A 21,785-nucleotide genomic window follows, 5' to 3' on the forward strand; every position below is an offset into this window, starting at 1 on the left:
GGGGTTGAAAATGCATGTAACGGTATGCTTATGGTGCATGCAAAAATATACCCGTTTAGTTCTGTGGTGAACAGATTGAGAACTGTTACTTTTAAATGTCTTTTCAGACTTTTTATTTGTAGAGTACCTGTATTGATGAACACATTTTTGAAGATGTCGTGCATCCTGTATACAGTACAGTTCTGTCAAAACATATAAAAAATGCATGAGATTTGGATATTCAGTTTGGGTTTTCTGCTACCAATGGAAATGAGAGTAGAAAAGGGATGTTCTTCCTTCTGAGGTGATGTGTCATGTGTTTTACTGATCAATAAAGTCCACTGAATTAGTTGTCAGAATTGACTTAGAAATTTCAGGAAAAAGCAGTAAGGAAACAAGAATTCAATAGTAGGTAACAATGGCTAATAATGCTTTTTTGTTTTCTGTATTTTTATTCTCCTCAGTTTTTATTGATTAGTATTGGAGTTCTTTCATTTAAAATAGTATTAAAAATGTATTTTGATTACCAAAGGTAAATAAGTTTTTTGTTTCCGTAGTTGCCTAATGAAAATTAAAGCCCACATATATAAAATATACATTAATACAATACCAGATTATTCTGTATTCTCAATGGTTCAGTTTATAACTGTTTTATGCTTATATTGTCCATCATGTTAATATGTATGCAGACATGCCTAGTAGATTTTAGAGCACATTAAACTGCAGTGTCCAGTAAATGACTGAAAAAAGGTTTTTATTTTGTCCACAAAGCTTAAATATTTTTAGAATTACAGTTATTGTTGCAGGGAATGATTCTAGAATCAACAAATGATACAATCATTTAATCCTTACAACATAAAGCTTCCTTTTCTTACATGCATAGTAAGTTATCCTGAGCAATAAAAGGATCATTTTACATTAGAAAACGCAAATAACGTATTGCCTATTCTGTGAAGGACCGTGATTTTCTTCATTGTTCTGTAGATTTTATTCATCTATCTATCTAGTTGCAATTATTGCATGCTGACATACTGTTGCAGCTGGATTGGTGGTGGTCACATGCAAGTTCTCTTCAAAGCTTCAAAGCAAGAAAGGAACTTGTGTTTACTGGGTTCTAGTGGGTGTGAGACATTCATCAAGGCAATCATCTGGTTAATTAACCATTGGGTAAATGGTTAAGGGTCTTTAAAGTCAAGAAGCTAAAGAAGATACAGTGTCCTTTTGTCCACTCCTGCCAGTGCCATTGCCATCATTTTGTTGTGGTAGGTCAGCACTTTGTTCACTTCCCGAAGCTAGACTGTGAAGTCCAGCTAGACTGTGAAGTCCAGTTGTCCCCACACATAAGTCCCAAGTGCTTGGATCCAGCCACTCTGACTGATTTGTAATGTTGTGGGGTGCACTTTTCTCCCTTGTGTTTGCATTCATTCTCTTAGTTGGCATTGTCAATGCGAATTGTTGTTTAATGGTACTGATTGATCATCTTCACACTGTGTTGCATCATTTCTTTCTTTCTTGTTTTCATCCACATGAGTTTGTCCAGTGGTATGTTGACCATTACACTGATACACTGATGTTATCCATGTTTTGGCCCCATCAGTCCAAGTCTGAATTCAATCAAGCATTTATGAGATATTCTGGAACAACACCTGAGACGGAGCTTACCAACTCCATCAATCTGGTGTGAGTGGAGTGACTTGGTTGTGGAAGAAAGGTGCTGCATATCCCTCCTACAGAATTCCAGACACTGGTGGACTCAGTGCCCTATTAAGTGACTTTATTGAGTTTTTTCAATCTTCTCCACTACCTGTACATATTGGTAGTGAACTCAACAGTGTTTCGAAGGAACAGTCTAAGACTTTTTGCCTCTTGTTTTTATTTAGCTGTGGTGTCTTAATTATTTAAAGAAATTACTGCTTGGTACGCGTGTATCTAATATTTTCCATGAGTCAGAAATTAAATTGCACAAGTATTACACCTTTAAAATGAAGTTGCAATAGCACACCCTTATTGTGCTGTACATTTTCAAATATGTTCAGGTTTTGTGTTTTTATATTTAAGTGGCCTGTGTCTGATAAGACGTGTTTTTTTGTGCAAAACAAACTGTAGACCTGGTGAGATTCATTGACAGTGTGCTGTTCATTTCCATGCACTCTTGTTTATTAGAGTAGTGATTTCAATACATGACATAGTCTAAAACCAATGTAATATAACGAATGTGACATAACAGTTGCATATGATACATTATAATGCATAACAAATAATTAAACCTCAAATATGCATTAATAAGGCATTGTTATATAACAAAAGTCTGACTGTTGACAGTCTGACCTAACGTTTTGTTTTTTACTGCTGCATATTAAGGAATGTACAGTATGCATTTAATATCAGCACTACTATGCTTTCATTTACTACATTTGGGTTAGTTGTATGTTGTGCAAAGTAAAAAGCATTTAAGTACTACTACAAGCTCAGTATAATACCATTATGTTTATAATGTTACACTGGTGTGCTGAATGTGACATAAAAGTTGATTATCTGCCTTTTTGCACATCTGCCTGAACTCTCGTCCCTCTGGGGTGAAGCATGTGTCGGAAGACAGTATTTCCTTCTGCTGATTTTATCTTTTTAACCATTTTAACGGTATCCAGTTCACTCTTTGTTGAGTTGTGTAAAGTAAAAGTTGATATTGACCTAAAGTTTGCAATTGATTTTCAACTATGGTTTTGATCCATATGGATTGCAATCTCTGATTGCCTGATGTAGGAGTTTGCAGTCCAGGAATAGATTATTGACTTGGTACATTCTTGTAATCGTCTGTTGAAACATACAGTAGTTTCACAGGTATAGACATCTTACATGGCTTCCCCATTGTTAATGCTGCTCAATATTATGTGCTCAATTAGAATGTTATAAGAAGCCATTTGTTCAGTTGTAGATTATTGTATTAAGACTAAACAATTTTTAAAAATAAACACCTAAAACATGTTTTACATGTTTAGACTGCACAATATTATGTTTCGCCTGCTGCTAGTGTCACATAATGAATGTTTAATTTGAGCCTGTGTCAAGGGCCTGGTAAGGGTATAATCCTTCATTTGTAGACGCATCTCTCTTGGGTGGGAAGTGATTGGACTGTCATTGAGACATTGAATCATTTCTGGTAAAGTGTGGTAAAAGGAGTACATACTGAACAGACAGAAACCCCCTGTACCCCTATGCTTGAAGATAGCAGGTAAGGTATTTGTTTTTAAAATCACTCCAGGAATAGAGCCCAGTATTTTTTTTCAACTATCTGAACCCATTTGCTCAAGTTAATGTGTATTGCAGGCTGTAGCACAAAATACATTTCCTAGGAATGGAATGCAAGAACAGCATTTCCTTAAAAAATGTGGCATGTACAGTATCTAGAGTATAAACCACATTTTTTGCTCTGATGCTACTGGAACTAATATGATAGTTATTTAAGTTATCATTAATTTTAAGCATGTCTATTGAAGATATTCATTTACAGAAAGGCATTCTTATGTTTCGCTAGGTGCTTGTAGACTTTACACAAAATTAGGAAGTTTATCTACTCTGAGCTCATTTCCACCCAGTATTTGCTGTCATAGTTTTGGAATGTTTGAAGAATTCCAGGTTAGAAAGGTGAGAAAGGAATACTCACCTTTCTAACTTCCTATAACATTCCCAGCATCATTACTTGCTGTTAATAACAAGATTTGGAGTAATCCCCTCTCCTGCGGTTTAGAATTATCTCCTGCAAAATCTAAAATCTCATTAATTAAACTGGATATTCAAACTATGGATATCTTGACCCAACTTTACAATCAGTATACAGTTTATATATCACTTACTCTTATCTATATTAATTCATGGATAATATTCTTCCCATGCCATGCCAATAGCAGTTGAACTGAGAAGACTGGCTTGATCTCTTTCCAGAGGCAGACGAGTTGCTAACCAGTGATTTCCTCTGTGGTCAAAAAATATATTAAAGAAGGATATTAAAATAGCTTTCAATAACAATTGTCATTACAAAATGTTTTGTACACTGAAATTGATAACAAAAATATTTTTTTGTTTTTGTAGTAATAAAAGATAAATTGTGTCCTGATTTTGTAATAATTTTCAGTACATGAGTAGATGAATGCCATTTTTATCTCATGGGTTTCTGTGGTCCTTCAGAGAACGTTTTGCTATTAAGGTCATCTACATGGGCAGATTTTGTTGGTCAGTAAAAAACTCCTGTCTCTGAAATGGGTTATTGTTTATGCTGATAGCATTCTAATACAGCACTTTGGAGGCTTGTATTGTATCTGTTTGATGGACAGAATGACCTTCAATACCAGGTTTCTGATATAGAACATTTACACTTAGTTTTCCAAATGGTGATACATTTTTGTTTGTAAACCTGAAACAACAGGGCTAATTCTTCATCCCTCTGACTTTTTTAATTAAATGAGCTCTTATTTCATTTTTAAAACTAGGTTTTAGCTGTGTGACCGTTTAATTTAAGGTTATTTAAAAACTAACTTAAGGTTTTTTCAGTCTAGAAAGAACTTGATGTATGTATTTATTGTATTCTTTAATGATTGTGAATTAATGACTCCTAATGACCATATTAGTCACTGTGTTAAACTTAAAAAGCTGGCCTACATGTTGGTAGTTAAAAACAGTTTGTCTGTACAGTTATAGCTTCTTGCCTTTGGACATCCTCTTGGACATTTCTCTTTGAGAAAGGAAGTTATTTACATTTCCGTTTTAAAACAAAAATGTTTTTATTTTAACCATATCAAGAACTAATTGAGAAACTACATTTTTATAAAGGAATCTCAAGAATTTGAAAGTGAAGAAAGTTATTTACAAAGGGTTTTAAGAGTTCTAACCAATTACTGTGCCAATTTGTTTTGTTATGTTGAGAAACATTTCTGTTTTGGGCCTTTGTTCACATGGGCCATTGGCAAGGACAGTGCATTCATAACTTATCTTTGTGAGGGGAGATAGAACAGCATATTCAGTTTAGGAGTTGTTCTGGTCTTGAAATTCAAACTTATTATTCAGCCCCTTCCACTAAAACTAAACATCACTTTCAGCGCACCGTTGGTGCACCCTTGTCCTAATAATCTTCCTTTTGCATTTCCTCTGCTGCTCAGGTGGAAAGAATAGTAGATAAAAGAAAGAACAAAAAGGGAAAATGGGAATATTTGATCCGATGGAAGGGATATGGCAGCAATGAGGACACTTGGGAACCGGAACATCACCTGCTACATTGCGAGGAGTTTATCGACGAGTTTAACGGACTCCACATCCACAAGGATAAGCGCTCCAAGGCAGGCAAACAGAGCGCCACCCCACGGTTTTTGAGTCGAGGAGCCTCTGGTGAAGCTGTGAGAGCAAGAGGGGAGTCCCGCAAAAAGAAAAGGACTAATGCCACAGGCTCCCAGAAGGCAAAACGAGGGTATGGGGGCAAACAGGCGGGCGACAGGGCCACCAAAACTGTGACGTACAGGACGACCCCAAGTGGACTACAGATCATGCCCATGAGAAAGCCACACAATGGGCTGCAAAATGGGGACTCAGAAGCTTTGCTCTACAGAAATGCAGCCCAACCACATAAAATTGGAAATGACAGAGAAGATGAAATTTTAGACGAGCTGGAAGTTACTGAGACGCCTCTCATGAGTGATATAGGTAAGAAGTTTATATAATTTTATTGGGGGATTAGTGGCTGTGCACAGGGGTGCATCTCATGTGCTGTGCTGCCTGTGTGGTACCCAAGTGAGCGCACAGGCTCCTGGCCAGAACTGGGATGAGTCAGCCCGTGGTCTGTATTGCAAAACCATCTACCACAGATAAGAGGTAGGATGACAATTATTCAAGATGAATATACTGTAAGTATTTAGCATATAAACAGAAGATAATGATATCTATGGTGGTCTTTGGTAGAATTGCCACATGCAAAGCCAAAGAAGCAAAGGGAAATGTAGGAACAGGCTGAATGGAGGCTAAAAGACTGCTGTAGAGAAGAGGGGTTTAAGTTTGGGAGGCACTGGGTGGTATTTGTGGAACCAATGGGATGAGTAGCAATTGAACAAGAAAAACATAAATGCATTGGGGAAACAAGTTTTGATGTTTGAGGTTGAGGATTGTTTAAATTATAGTCTTGTTACACTTAGTACAATTTTTTACTAACAAGAAGCAAGGATATCTCAAAACAATAAAGCAAAATAAAGCAAAAAATCATTCAATTGTTTATTTAGACTTGCTGAAATATTTTTCTAACATCCCCCATAAAAGATCATGTCTTTATTTTTTTTAATTTAATAATACTAATCTTTATTTCCAAACAGAGTAGAAAATATAGAAAATATTTTGAACTGTTTTTTTCCTTTACTAAAGCCTTCAGCACAGGAGGCTTAGATTTGACATATTTGCAAATCCCATTTGTTTAGTTTTTTTTCTGTTTCACAATTAGTGTGTGACAAATCAAACACAACCAGTTTTTAGACCTGGCATCGTTTGTTTAATGGCTAATGGTTACCTGAAATTGCGTTCTGCATGCAAACAAATTCCACATGGGACTTGAATTAGTGCTGTGACTGAACTTGAAATTCCAAGCTAATTTAAAATTGACTGGAAGAGGGCAAATTACAAAAGTAATCCATTTTAATTTGAGCTCTCCAGAGCTACATCCGCAAGACAGAAGTGTAAATTATGTCCGAGTTAGTACACAGTGATTGTCATCACTTTCTTGGATGGGGTGCACTGTCGAAACTTCTGAATATATGCAGAGACAGGAATTTCTAGTTTTTTTTAGAGTTAAATAATAGTATACAAGCTTCTACTCTGCCAGTACACTAAAGAAATTAACCAAGATGTTATTTTTTTGAAATAACATCAGCTTCAGCATCATGAATACCAAACCATTCAATAGACTCACATCTATAACCCAAACCCACTCTACACTGGATAGACGAAAAGTGTCAGAATGGTAATGTGATGGGAGATAGTGGCGAGAGTTCTGAAACAGATTTGCTTTAATAGGTGTGAAATAGTAAAAAGACACGTTTGATTGTTCCAGTCTTGTTGTATTTTTTCTTTGGAATTCAAAAAGATGAAGTATTTAAAAACAAACATTGGTTTCTTGATTTTTGCTTTAGTCTTTGCTTTAGATTTGCTAAGGGCAGAGAGGGTGGGTCGGGCTTTTCTGCTTCCCTACTGAAAGCTAAGTGCTGAGAGCTTGCAGGTTATTCTCTCTTGTGTATTTTCAATTTCTGCAGTGAAGCCTTGCAGCATTTTGCTTTCCAAAGTATGGTACAAACAGCTGTTTTTTTTTATAATTGGGAGGCCTGGGAAGGACCTTAAATACGGTCCCATGAAAAATAGGAAATATAGTCTTCTTAGTCTTATACGAACAATTAAGTCTCTGTGCCAGTATATTACACTATATCACACATTTTTTAAGTCAGATTTTTTTTTCTGAGAACACTTAAATCTAAATTAGATTGTATGGTGTTCACGCTGGCAAATGTCACACATAGAGAAATAGAAATGTCAGCATTCAATGATGGTGCCTTCCCTGAGTTCAGAGACTTCTGATTGGTTAGGTCACAGACACAGCTGGTTAGGCTAGACAGAGCTGCTTAGGAGAAGCACAGTTGGCTATATCTAGTCACCAACCAAAGAGCATTCTTCAAGCAGCAGCTTGGCTCCAGGCAACTGGAAGGGAGGAGCCAAAGTTACCTCTTCTCATGGGGTTAAAAAAAGTTAGGAGTTCCATTCTTTCCCTGTGGTTATTACAGAGGTTTAGATCTTTCCCATCATTAGCAACCAAGTAAACTAAGAATGTAGAAGCAGACCCATCTGGGTGCAGTTTTGTGTTATGGTTGGTGTCCCTGGCCTGACAGGATAAGCCATGAAAAATTACTCTACTACCACAAGTTGTTCTTGTGGGTTAAATGTTAAGGTTATTTAAGTGATAAAGGTCTGGTTCAGAACGAGGGGAGAATTGGGATTTAGTTTTCTCCCCCCTGAAAGATGGTATGGTTATACAGTGTTCGGGTTACTCCCCTGAGGAAGTTTGGGTTGTCAAGCCTTCCAGACCCCGTGGCTGATTGTGGAAGGAAGACTGCTCCCTTAAAGCATAATTCAACTACATGCACAGAGCCAGCTTCAAAGAACTCTCGAGCTTAATGTCTGTTGGTCAGATGTTTTGGAAACCTGCAGGTTATAAGCATCGGCAGTATTGAGACTGTAGCTTAGAGCACTCCTAGTAATGGTGCTTAGAGTTTCCCCAAGAGGGCAGACAAGGTTAGCACTAATCCCTGAATGAGCTGTGTATCGAAATAAAAACGCCTTGTTGCAGAGAGAATGGAATGATGGTTACAATTATATAGTTAACAGTTCATGGATCCAGTCATATGGTTATGGTTTACGATTTATGGTGAATATGTTCTCTGGTTGGTTGTAAGTTTCTGGTTTATGATAGTATGGTATGTAGGTTATGGTTGAAGAATTCAGATCTGGTTATTGTGGTTAACACAGCTTTCCCCAGGACCCAGTGAAGCTCGAGGTGTCACTGAAGGCTTGTGGTCCTGGAATTTGTGTGGTTATGAAAAAAAGCTGATTTTGGCTCTGCTTTTACTCAGAATTAGGACAGAAGAAGTACCAGCACACAAGTGTTTGATAATAATGTACTGGCCCATTTCAGACCTGTAATCTCTCTTTTTTTAAAGCCAAGTAATTTGGAGCAATAAACCTTGAAACTATTTAGAGTCAGATATTCTAACATAAAAGCTCTATATGCCTAGGCCTACATGGAACCTAGTAACAGAACTTTCACATGATAACCAAAATACAATTAATCAATAAGTTAAGTGAACATTTATATTAATGTCATGAGAGTCATGTAGTCATGAGAAAATTTATAAAACAGCTCAGATTACTGTTTTTGAGCAAAACATTTTGGGCAAATTTAAGACTGCATGGGACCGCTGTCAAGACTAGGAAATTAATGGATTTCATCAGTAAAGTTGTCTGGTTAAATGATTTTGAATAAATGATTCAATAATCCAGGTAAATTATGTAGATTATGTACAGGGCTGTGGTTCATAGTTTCAATATGACAAAACTGCAATTGTATTGTGGAAATAGTATATATTTACACACCAAAATTAAGGAATTTCCTCTTAGATTTGAAAGACAGAATCATCCTTCCAGCCTAATGCTTTCGTGACACTGCATGGTGTCTGAAGAATGCTCTTGCTTCTTTGTTACAGAAATAGCTGGGCAGACCTCTGGCTCGAAGTAGCCCTCATTTGGTTCTTGTGACATTGAAAATATCTGTGACTTACACGATGACAAAAACTGTCAAATAAAAACCAGTAAGAATAGTAGTTAAAAACAACAGAAACAATCAAAGCAGTCAAGGCAACAAGCCAGTAAAATGAGATGCACTGGTGTTCATTTTCAGGCTTTCCCAATGAACAAAGACATTCCCGTGAGCATTATTTTCTCTGTACTCTTAGTTAAATTTAGATCCTCTAATAAAATGGTGGTATAGAGCTTCAGGAAAGAAGTATATGACAAACCGGGCTTGCACACACCTCCTGGACTGGTGCTAAGGCAACACTGCTTCCTTTTTGAGAGGGAAGCAGTGCTAGTGGATTTCTACTAAAATCAAGAGTGCTTTTTGCACCCCTGTAATGTAAGATAATGACCCTGCACAGTTGAGTCAGTATTTTGATATTATACCCTGCTCTCTGTGCTTTGTTTGGTTTACATTGAATTTTAGTCACATATTTAAACATTTTATTGTTATGAACAAAATAAATATTTTCAAGTTTCAAGTTTCAAGTTCAAGTTTGTCATTACACTCATATACATGGTATATGGTATAATGAAATGCTATTTAGCTAGCTCTCAGACATAAGTAGTACAAAGAGAAAAAAAACAACAACAACAACAACAATACAATTGTGTAGCAAAAGAAAGACAGAGACAACAGGCAGTGTGCAAAAAACAACAACAGGCAATGTGCAAAAAACAACAACAGGCAATGTGCAAAACAACAAAAAGGTAACAGGTTATGTGCAAAAATATGCATCAACAGAATAAAATAAAGGGATAGAAATTATGGGGAGTGAGCTTTTGACATGTAAGGTAGAGGTAGATTTCAATGTGTGTTTGGGTTTTTGGAAAGAAAGAAAGAAAGGAAGAAGGCACTGTGAGGTTCAGATCATAGGTGAGAGTGAGAGTGAGAGTGAGAGAGGCTGGGAGTTTAATAGTTTGATAGTGCGGGGGTAAAAACTGTCTCTGAGTCTGGTAGTCCGGGCCCGAATGCTCCAGCATAAAACAGCTTTATGGGATATTTCATGATGAAAATTTCTGTATATGCCAAGGATAAAAAAATGTAATACTTATAATTGCAATGCATGCACTAAGTTAATATAAGGAAAATGACCTGGTATTATAATGGTCTCTGAACCTTACTGTATATAGTATACTACATGTCATCTCGGCTTTCTTCCATAAAGGTTCTGTGCAGCTCAAGTCTTGCGAGTTGGGCTGCCATCTTTAAAGAAAGCTGTTTTTAGTGAGCATAATGAGAACATATATCAGGAGTTCTTTTTACATCTTACTTTTCATTTCAAGCTGTTTTCATGTAAGTCAGGATGAACCCACAGGAAAGGCAGCAAGTGAGATCTGGTACTGGATCAGTGTAGCTGTGTGCAGTCAGGTTACTGACTGTAAGGGGAGCTCTGTAGCTGACAGGCACCACTGCCCAGGCCACAAGACGTGGAGCTCTCCATTGATTTGTCTGTTTTATGCATCTTCTCTTGCTCCACTAGTGGCAAGTTCTCAGCTGAGATGATTTAGTCCTGCCTCCAATACACTGATGGCATGAGACCATTGTTCTCTTGGTAATTGGGACATATTGGTTCCTTTCTGTGTTTTGTTATATTGATTTTTGTGAGTCTTGACATTCAGAAAGATAAATCACCTCATCGTTCAGTGCCCAGTCACCTCATTCACTAATGAGGTGATTTAGTGCTTATGCAGCAATCAAAGTCACTCAATTGATTCAGTCATTAATGATTAGATAACCAAAATGACAAGAAAACATTTATCAGTATTCTAATACCATATATTTTATTTCTCTAAATAGTGTAGATGTTCATCAATAGAGTGATACATTTATTTTAATCCCTACTATATTCACACATATATTACGTGTTCGTTATCACAAGAGAATGTGAATTCAATCAATTTGTGCACTCACAAGACTTTAAATATCATACAAGTGCTTTTCTGAGTACAAAGACCATTAAGTTCATTAGAATTCTAGAAGCTTTTTGTCCCTCTTTAGTCAACCTCAATGCAAAATGTGTTGAATAACCTATATATAGATAATGTGGGAGGAACAGCGATATTTGACTTAGGAGGATTATGGCAATGAGAGTTGTAATGATTGCTACAAAGCCTGAATCTGTCTACAATGGATATCTGAAACCAGTCTTCATCAGATTGTAAATTAATTCTACTTTTATTTTTACTATTTCTAAACTCCTTGAAAGGCTGGGTTAATTACTGCACGTCCTACTATAAACTATGAGTAATCCCCAGGGTCAGTTACAAATTATATTAGACAGTATGTTAGGTTGTTGTTTTAGTCCCTAGGTCTTATTTGATATTTTGTATTTTTCATGGTACAATATGTGCACCCACGGCTATAAAAATGAGACTGTAAACGCAATACTAACTATGATATGAGAGCAGCAATGAATTAATCTTTGTTTTTCTTGCTTCAAACAGGGACTACACTTTCTAATGGTGGAATTAATTTGCACAGCTCAATGAAACGGAAGCTGGTGGAAGAGAAAGGCTATGTGTTTGACAAGAGGCTCAGATACAATGTTCGGCAAAATGAAAGCAACTGTCGGTTTAGGGACATTGTGGTTAGGAAAGAAGACGGTTTCACACACATACTGCTATCAAGCCAAACATCTGACAACAATGCACTAACCCCAGAGGTAAGATACTCTCTTTGGTGTCAGGCAGTTGTAGCTTTCATTATTCATTATCTATTGAAATGTACAGAGGTACTGTACATGGATATCTCAATCTAACCATTGCACACAGCCTGTTTCAACTGATACGTTTGGGGAAAGATTAACATCTGTCAAAATGTGGGTCCTTCTAAAACCTTTGTTTATGTCATTTCAAAATGTTTTGTACATGGTGTGTATATTGAATGTACAGTATTGATGTTTGTAATAGGGTGGGTTGTGATGAAAACAAATCAATGTTTTACATGGTTCTTACCTTTATATATCCAAGCAGTAATTACGGTGTGTGTCGTCTAAAACAATTGGAAAAGGTTAGCAGAAAAGTTGCCATATTTTTTCTCCATTCAGTATAAAATAACAATCTACTGTGCTACAGGCAGAGCTGTGAATTTCATCACTGTATTAAAATTCCTTTGTCTATTGTGTAGAGGGTACTTGGTGATGACTGTATTGTACTCCTCTTGTTCATTTGATTTTATTGGTCTGAAAAAATTCCCTGACATGTACAATCATTTTACAATAGATAGAATGTCTTAGTTCAACTACAGAATATTTTATTATGCTATCATACTTGTTAGGAATATATTTTGATGTCATAAGGGAATAAGGTCTGACACTTAATTTGTTGTGTTTAGCTTCATTGTTTTCTTACCATAGTGACAACTATAGTGAAAGGAATCTCGACACTCTGCACGCACTAGTGTCTAATGACACTTCAACTGAGCAGTTTCCCACTAAATAGGAACTTTTGCACATATTCCCTTGTTTTTTCAGTCATAAACTTTCAATATTTCTGTATGTGAATTTTCATGTGATAGTTTTACTTGAAATGTGCTATTCTTAAATATACTTTCAACAAAGGGTCTGCTAACAGCTGAGCTCCACATTTAGCTCTTTTTTGGTATTTAGTTATGGCTGCACCACATTAATTTTTTGCCGTTTCTTACAATAAGCTCAACATTGCCAAGTAAAGAAAGAACAAAACGTCACTCACATCCTTATTAAATGTAATTCAAAACCTGAATTAACAGTCACTTTTCAACCTGAGACTACTTGTCATTGGTCGTGAAAAGCTGAATTTTTTAAAGAAGCTTACAATGTGTTGGTCTATTTTTATTTTCTGGAAAATATATTTATCTATAATTGAAAGCTACGGTGTTATATTGACACATTTTGTACTTGATTCATTTCACATATTGAGATTTAATGGTACAAGCAGATGGATTTCAAATGTAATACTGATATGAAATTGAAGACTGAAAGACAAGTATCTTTTCCTGTTCCTTCAAATTAACAAACTAATATATTTATTGTGTACTTAAAACTAGGGAGAATCGTGTAAAACGTTCATGATTGACATTATTGCACTCAAGTGTCTATGACCATTATGTAAGCACAGAACCACCTCCTTAGTGAGTGAGTTGTGTGGGCATGGGCTGTAAATTTGAGGTGAAAGAAAAAAAATGAAAAACACAGTAATGAACCAATATTCCCTGCTTATCAAGAGAACAATGCCATTGTTCAGGCAGGACCAAGTTAGTTTCAATTTACTAACGATTGTCACTCTCTGTATGGGATATTCACACCCAGTGTCTTTTTAATCTGGGAAGATGTTACTCCGAAACAGTATCCGTCAATGACAGGCCACAGTGGAAGACCACGAGTCACAACACATCATCAAGTTTGTCTTTGTGATCATTTTCCCACTGCCAGTTCCAAAGTATCAGAAATACCAATTGACAACAGCCCAACGGAGGTTCATGAGAAGACCAGATGACCACACATAGGCCCAGTGCTCACCATAATGATGAGAACGAGGTAGTGTGAAGCAGTTCTCACACCACTTCATCCACTACTGTAATTTGAGAGTTTTAACCCTCAGGTTCAAAGTAGACCTGGAACACATTCCCCAGATTTACAAGCCTCCCTTTTGGAAATAAGTTTTCTTTTATTTATGCGTTTTTGAGTTATGCAGCATCTATCAGGAACATATCAACTGTATAAATTGAGAACTACCAGTATTTTATTCATTCAAGATATGTATTCCTCTTTCACTAATTAATTTGGTCTCTGATATTTGTCACTACCATTTCTATTTTGTCTGTGAAATATGCATGCTATTCATCATACTACTCTTCAGCTCCCAAACTACCTGTTAAGATATGATATGAAGAAGAAAAATCTACAGAGATCCATACAATGGTTTCTTTAATTGTATTACCAAGGAATCATCTTAATTCTTTATTAGGGTAAGAGGTGTATAAACTAAGGAGTCTGACACTAATGTTTCTGACAAAAATTTTTAAGTCTCCTGTGATTGGTTCAAGATCATATTGGTTTTGTATCAGGTTTCACAGATACAAATGGTTAAAATATTATACGCCAACATTTTAGTAATGGCATTAACAAGCAATAAGTAGTTTTTCCCAGTTTCTAGGGTCACTTGTTAGATGTTTTCCCATATTTAGTACTGTTGTTTAGCTTGTTTTCAGAACTTTTCAAACAGTCCATCTGTGCACTTGTAAGCAGTAGTTACCAATCCATGTATTATCTGCAAGCATACTGTCATGAGAAAGCCAGTACACCCCCTTAATATTTTATGGTTTAACATATTTAAACATATTTCACCATCATCTGGTCCTCACCAACTCCTAATAGTAGATAAATCTAACCTCATTTGACAAATAACACAAATATCCTACACTGTTATTATTTTTTAAACACGTTTTGTTATTTTAAAAGACCAGCCAGCATTCAATATCTGTGTGTGACCACATTCTCCATTTTGAAGCATGAAGAATCTATGGGCTTTGTCAAATTTGGTTTGATATTGGTTGGATCTCGTATCTTTCACTCCACTTGAAGATAATCTGTTCTCTCCACAAGGACATAAAGATTTAATTTACACCAGTAATTTACACAATATGGACTAGGTCCTATACTTGAATTTTTTACATAATAATGTTTTTTTATAAGACATGGCATCTCCATTTTCCTATTAACTATAACAATAAGCCCTTTATAGATAACTTCCCATTTTGTTCTCCACTTCCCATATGCTTACAGTCTAACATATATTTTAAGTTAGGTCATTACCTTGATCCAGGACTTTATATTATGAGCTGCCAGGTTCTTCTTCCTTTTTTTTTTGCTTACTTCTTATTCCTGTAATGTAGATCTATGGCACCCCTTAAGGTGTGCCATCTACGTGCTGTGCATATTCTGGTAGATTTCTGGTAGTAGCGAAAGAAAGGTGTTGGCACTATTGCCACTCTTTATGTATTTCTGTTAGAGGCTTCTTATAAAGATTAATCAACTGTTAGTATCCGGAATAGAGAGCTGAATGGTCGATATGAAGTTGGAAAACTAACATTAATTTAAAAAAATCAAAAAGATTCCTTTTTGGAATAATTTGAATTTATAGAACATTTGCTCCTCCTATAATACAAGTTCTACAAGCTGCATGTACTGTAGTGTATGATAAAACACATACAGTAAAACTAGAGCTCTGCTTTCATGTGTGGGTTTAGAGAAAATGTTCACAATTCAGAAAAGCTTAGCCTGAAACTCTAGAATGGGTAAACTATTGCAGGTTTCTGCAGACGTACACCTGGAGAAGTGATTACATAAATTGTCTGATTCTGTCTGAAGGTAGCAGATATCAGTGGAGCCGCGATATTTGAATGGGTCTGCCTTCTTTTAAGAATAAATGCCACAAACGGAAAAGGGTGGTATACTGTGATATTTTAATTGTTCCATCTGGGTTATACTTGTGAAAGTAATTTACAATTCAGCCTTAGGCAAAAAGGCAAAAATGAGAACACGACGTGAAAACATTAGATGTACAAAACAGTCTTGGCAGAAGAAACTAAGACTAGTCCTAATTGGGACGCCGTTTGGTGTATGTCATTCTATGGTCACTTTCTGGGTGATTTACATAAGGAGTTTCTCATTTCAAACCTTAGGCATGTTTGGCTTGTCTTGTGAAAGACTCTGTCTTATGTCATTTTACTGTGGTCCCCAGCCTTACTTAAAGCTCATCACTCCAGATACATGAAGTGACTACAGTTTGGTTGTGGTTTTTGCTTTGCTTCCTTCGTATGACATTATATAATATCATGGTGGTGTTCCATACTCTTAAGTACCAAGTGCTGCCAAAACAATCCATTGATCTCTTATTTCACTGCCCCCCTGCCAACATACATGCACATAAGTATAAGACCATCTGTCAGCAAAATAAACATACAGTTCTTCACCACCGGTTCATCTGTCTGTTCCTCTCCCTGTTGCCAATAAATAGAAATGAAGGAAAAAGGGCTTTGTATATTTAATAGAATGTAATATATTTAATAGAAAGGTAAGTCAGACAGCTGGAGACTAGATCCTTCTGTGCCCCTCTATTTTCCACAAATATCATAAAGAGTTTGGTGTAAGATCTGATAACTTAAGCTCTTTGTTGGTTCTTACCATCATTGGTAGTCTGAAAAGTAGAGCCATTTAATTTTCAAATTAGAAGGTTTATGATCATGACTGATTATGACAATTAGAAGGTCATAAGTAGGTATTGCATTGTTAACACAGTTGAGTGAAACAGTGACTGGTTGGTTAGCTGTGGTTAGAATTATTCTCTTTCAAAACTAGTGTTTGTGAATCCAGTCCAGTTGGAAATCAATGTCTCATTTTGTTGGAGGAAAAAATAATTCATAAAAAAACTAAATTTACTACATCGCACATTGCACATACATAATGACTTCTAAATTAAAGTAAAGTTCTAAAGTAAAGTTAAAATGGCCTGGACCTCAAACCCATCAAGGATCTGTTACTTATCCACGCATGGCCTTTTGATTTTAGCCTCATCCCACAAAAGTGTGCAATCCACGAAATCTAATTCTTGAGTAGCACAATCAGTGAGTCATACTTATGATGGGTATTCTGTTCTCATTACTGAGCCTTCGACATATAATTGTATGCAGAATGCTCCTGAATATCTGCAGATGTAGCATTATTCTCTGCAGAGTTCATCTCCACAATATTATTACACACTCCCTTACATAACTGGCTCATGCAGTGTACTCTGTGTTCTGCCATATACCCACGTATTCAGCCCATCACAATCACAATTTTTAGAAGTGAAAGCGATATAACCCTAGTAACGTAAAAAGGGAAAATAGATTGCGACCAGACTTTAATGAATAATACATGGTGAGATATAAATTAGAAACCTAGAATTGTGTTTTCCTCTTTAACTTTTCTTCAGTTTACCATTTCACTCGAATTAACAGACAGTGGCACGGAAAGACATATTGTTTCTAAGAAAATGTTACACATTAAAGCTGAGTTGAACATAAACCTTCTGTGCATGTTCATCCTAAAATGGGTAACTTTAATAGGAAACAAGTAGGTCAAATTAAAAATAATATTTTATATTACATCGAGGCTCATCATTCATTAACAATGAAGTACCCCAAACAGCTGATCAACAGAAAACAAAGCATTTGCCTTACCTTGTTTAAATGCTTAAATCAGTCAAGACAGAAGCTGCAAAAGGATGAGCAATGAGTCCAAGCTAGCTAGTTCAAATCCCAAAGACAGAAGCCTAAACATTTAGTACATAATCATACTACAGTTACAAGGTATATAGTAAGATGCCAATGATCAGAAAGGTACCACTCTTTGTTCTTTATAAATGGCTGACCCTGCGCTCTGACCCCAAGCTTCTCTCCCTGTCTGTGTGCCTGTGTGGCGAGTAAGCTGGGGTATGCGAAATGACAAATTCCTAACGCAAGAAATTGTACATGGCTAATAAAGTGATCTTATCTCCTCTATCTTAGATATTTTTGAGAAGGTTACAGCTGTGATAAACAGGCGGTTATCATAAACGTGACTGGTCTTACTACTGATGGTGCACCAGGTAATGGTTGGATCTCTTAGGGGATTTGTTGCCCTGGATAAGAAAGAAATGGGTCATCTCAACATTGATCTAAGTTAATTGATTACATCATTGCCTTATTTAAGAAAATCTGTACAATCCTTACAACTGAGCAATGTATTCTTGCCAGTAGTATCCAGCACTAACTTTATTAAAAGCGGAGGTTAATGAGCTATTGGAAGATTGCGAATATGTTGAGTATGGTGATTTACTCTACTCTTGCAATGGATGAGCTAAGGAAGCTGATGTGGTTTTCTGAACAGAAGGAGGAAATAAACATTTCATGGAGGAGCGGGGAAAATCCGTTGCTGAGCTTAGCAACCCCAAGTGACTGTGTGACCCGACATTCATTGTTGTCGTGATTACATACCTGTCAGACCTCAGTGTCAAACTGTAAGGGCCTAACCAGCCTCCTCCCTTCTGTACAATGGGAAATAATTCAGACACATGTTAAAGCTGTGGCATCTACAGTACAATATAATGCTGTGAGAATTCATTTCAAGTCTTTGTCTTGCAATTAACTACCAGCATGCTAGATTAATAACCATGAATTTGGAAGGTCAGTTGCGAGCAGCAAAATCTTCACTCCTGACAAATGTACAGTACTGTAGTAAGATTCGCTGAGGAAAAGCAGTATCGGCCATCACACAAAAGACTGTGAGTTTAACATTAATTAATTCTAATTGAAATTAATTTTAATACTTTCTGACAAAAGAAATATATGCCTATGTTTTTGGACCATGATTTGTTTTTTTAATGGGTCTGTGTCTCATGGTAGAAAACATGTTCCACATATTGAATATATATTTGAGACTTTGTGTTAATTGTTAAGAAACTGGCCACGACAGCACACAACGCAGGTCATGGAAATAATTATTTGACAATTCCTCAAGCTTATAAAACATGTAGTGCCCACATCTTAAATTTAATCGATATTGATATTGTAATATAACCATCCAGAGCACGTATATGTTAGTTTCGAGACGTTGAGTTAGATAATAAGATTCTTTAAAAATGTCTTGTTGGATAGTACTGGAGAAAAGCCTAAGAGACTCTGCTTTTACTGAGCACTACATTTGTTCCACATTCACACACCCACAACACACATTGACAGAATAAACATTTACTTGATCAAGAGGCCCAAAGAAATGTGTACATTAACTAAGGACTGATGATGTGAGCTTCACATTGTAAAATGTTTATTTCTTTACGTCTGTTACATGTTTTACGTTTGTAGTCTTGCATGCATTCTGTGTCATGTTTGTCTTGTCCCTGTTACAGTATTGTGTTGTAGGTGTAAAGACAGTTGTCTAAGCATGGGTAGAGTATGTTTACTTGTTTGCTTTTGAGCTACTGTAGATCTGCACTGATGCTCAGTGAAGGTCATGAATCACTCATTTAATGTGCATATAATGTGACCTGTATATTGCAAGAGGCCTTTTTTTCTATTCTAATATTTATTTTTGCCCTGTGATTTATGTTTCTGACCTTTTGGGGTCCTGATAGAAGATCGTTATTAAACCCTTCTCTTGCTGCACAAGCATCACCGCAGATCCCCTTACCTACCTACAGGGGATTCTTGACACAGCCATCTCCCTTATTCTCATACAGTGCCAGTAGGCTACAGAATAAACAGATTGGGGTGCTGAATGGTAATCCCACAGATCCATGTTTCCATGTGGAGTCAGTCATTACGCATGCATTTAATAGTTATGGTTGAAGATGATTCAAACATGACATGTTTGACTTGAGATTCTAGAAACAATGGGCTAGACTGGCATATCAACCTTTCCTCATCTTGAATTCTAGCTTAATTTTCACTGACATTCAATTTATTTGCACAGGTGAAAATGGTTCTTTTTCAAAAAGCTGATAGTAATATTGATTCTGACCCAAGCTGCCGCAGCAAAATGTAGTGAGATAGTTATAAGTCATCCTGTTAAGGTGAAAAATGCAAACGCTTTTCAGCACTTACCAGCACTGTAAAACCTCCGACAGCAAGTTCTCTGAATCCATTACCACTTGAGGAACTTAATCAGAACATGATCACAAATGGTAGCAGGTATATGTGGTCTGATTGTGCTGGGTGCTTGTTTTTTCTATCTTGTTTTTCTAGCTTTACTGCGGAGAGATGGTGACAGGAATGACCTATGTAAATTAGTGATGTCATCCTTGCATCTCAAATAGTTTGACTTACTGTATAATGCATGCAGCAAAATCAAACCAACATTTTAAATTTTGTTCCCTGTAAATCATCTACAGTGTATTTTAATTTAATCCAATTGGATCTTAGGTAGATATTAGGTAGCACACAGACATCACCTTTTAACTTAAAGGTGACCGTAATAACATTTGAAGTGGATTTCTGATCACAGAAGGAAAGAATTGCCTGTTTGCAGTCAAAGAAATGTCAAAAATTGAATAGGCATCTTTAAGTCTCAGTTTCACAATAATTTAAAACAAAAGTACACTTGGCTTTACATGATTAAGATACTCCTGCTTTTATTCTCATGTGTTGCTTTGGTCTGCTCATTCCATCCGCTTATATTTTTGTACAGAATACAATTGATGTATCATAATGTAACTCAGTAAACTCACACATCAGATAATAGTATTTATTGATAATATTAGTGATAATATGGTGATGTTTATGCATGTTTAAAAACACATGACTGGAATCATATACTCACAAGATTCCAGGAATGCTACTCAGAGAAGCATAAGAAATATGCCATCAAAGCTAAGCTAAGTATGGAGTTATTATGTGAAAAAGCACTCACAATACAGGATACAGGAGAATGTGAAAATTTCTTATCATGACACAAGAAAATCTGCATAGTCTGAAAACATTAGACTGATTCTGTTGTTGATGATATTGTCATATTGAGCCAATTACAAAAAAAGCATGCTTCTCATCAGCTATACAAAAGGGACATTATAAGTCTTGTTATCCCTGCAGACCCTTAATTTCTGGTAAATCTGTTTCTCATGCATATGTTTATTTTAATTTACAGGCTTGTATGTATGCTATTATCCTAAAAGGATTGATCCCAAATGATACAAGTGCCAAAGAAGAATGAGGGATTTGGTCAAAAGGAGTTTTCATTGTGTTCAGAGGTTCTCTTGAATTGGGTCACAGGAAAATAGGCTATAAATTACCTAGGACAAGGAGCTATGTTAATTAGTTCAAGTAGTAGCTGCATCAGCATGTGTAGGCTGCAAAGGAACAGGTAACGGGTTTATTCCATGCTGAAAAGAAAAGAAATGCAATGTTTTTACCGGGGAGCCTCCTTCAGGTGAGTTGTTAATTAGCATTGGAAACCTGCCTTGATATATATTTTTAAATGACAACTACGGGGGGAAAACATTTTGCATTCAATTCAATTCAATTCCTTAGCTGACAAAGAGAAGCCAGTTACTGAGCCCTCTGGTTTCTGACCTAGCTTTTGCTCTCGCTGTCCTTCTCTGTAGATAATGAAAGAGGTGAGGAGAGCCCTGGGCAATGCCTCGGCAGATGACAGCAAGCTCCTTCTCCTCAGCGCGGTGGGCAGTGTGTTCTGTAGTGGCTTGGATTACTCTTACCTCATTGGCAGGCTGTCTAGTGATAGAAGAAAAGAGAGCACAAGGATTGCAGAAGCCATACGGTAAGATAACCCTCTTGGCCTTCATGCACAGCCACCAGTTCTCAGGCTTGGTGGCTGATGGAGGTGGGCTCACTGTCCACATGTGGATGTATTATCATGTATAACAATTCACTTCTTGAAGTCCCAATTGGAGAGGTGAATACAGTTTATTTTTTGTTACAATGT

The 21,785-nt window shown here is 36.5% G+C and overlaps 1 protein-coding gene across 1 annotated transcript in view; it reads left to right on the forward strand.

The window, feature by feature from the left end:
• The window catches only part of LOC148644186 (chromodomain Y-like protein 2), a 48,628-nt gene that overhangs the window by 13,535 nt on the left and 13,308 nt on the right, over positions 1-21,785 (forward strand). The window contains exons 2-4 of the mRNA XM_088614434.1: positions 5,133-5,670; positions 11,794-12,011; positions 21,448-21,620. Coding sequence (XP_088470560.1) covers positions 5,133-5,670; positions 11,794-12,011; positions 21,448-21,620 — 929 coding nt within the window. The remainder of the gene's footprint in view (positions 1-5,132; positions 5,671-11,793; positions 12,012-21,447; positions 21,621-21,785) is intronic.

This window comes from Lepisosteus platostomus, chromosome 20, assembly GCF_059453375.1.
Source record: "Lepisosteus platostomus isolate fLepPlt1 chromosome 20, fLepPlt1.hap1, whole genome shotgun sequence".
Lineage (NCBI taxonomy): Eukaryota > Metazoa > Chordata > Actinopteri > Semionotiformes > Lepisosteidae > Lepisosteus > Lepisosteus platostomus.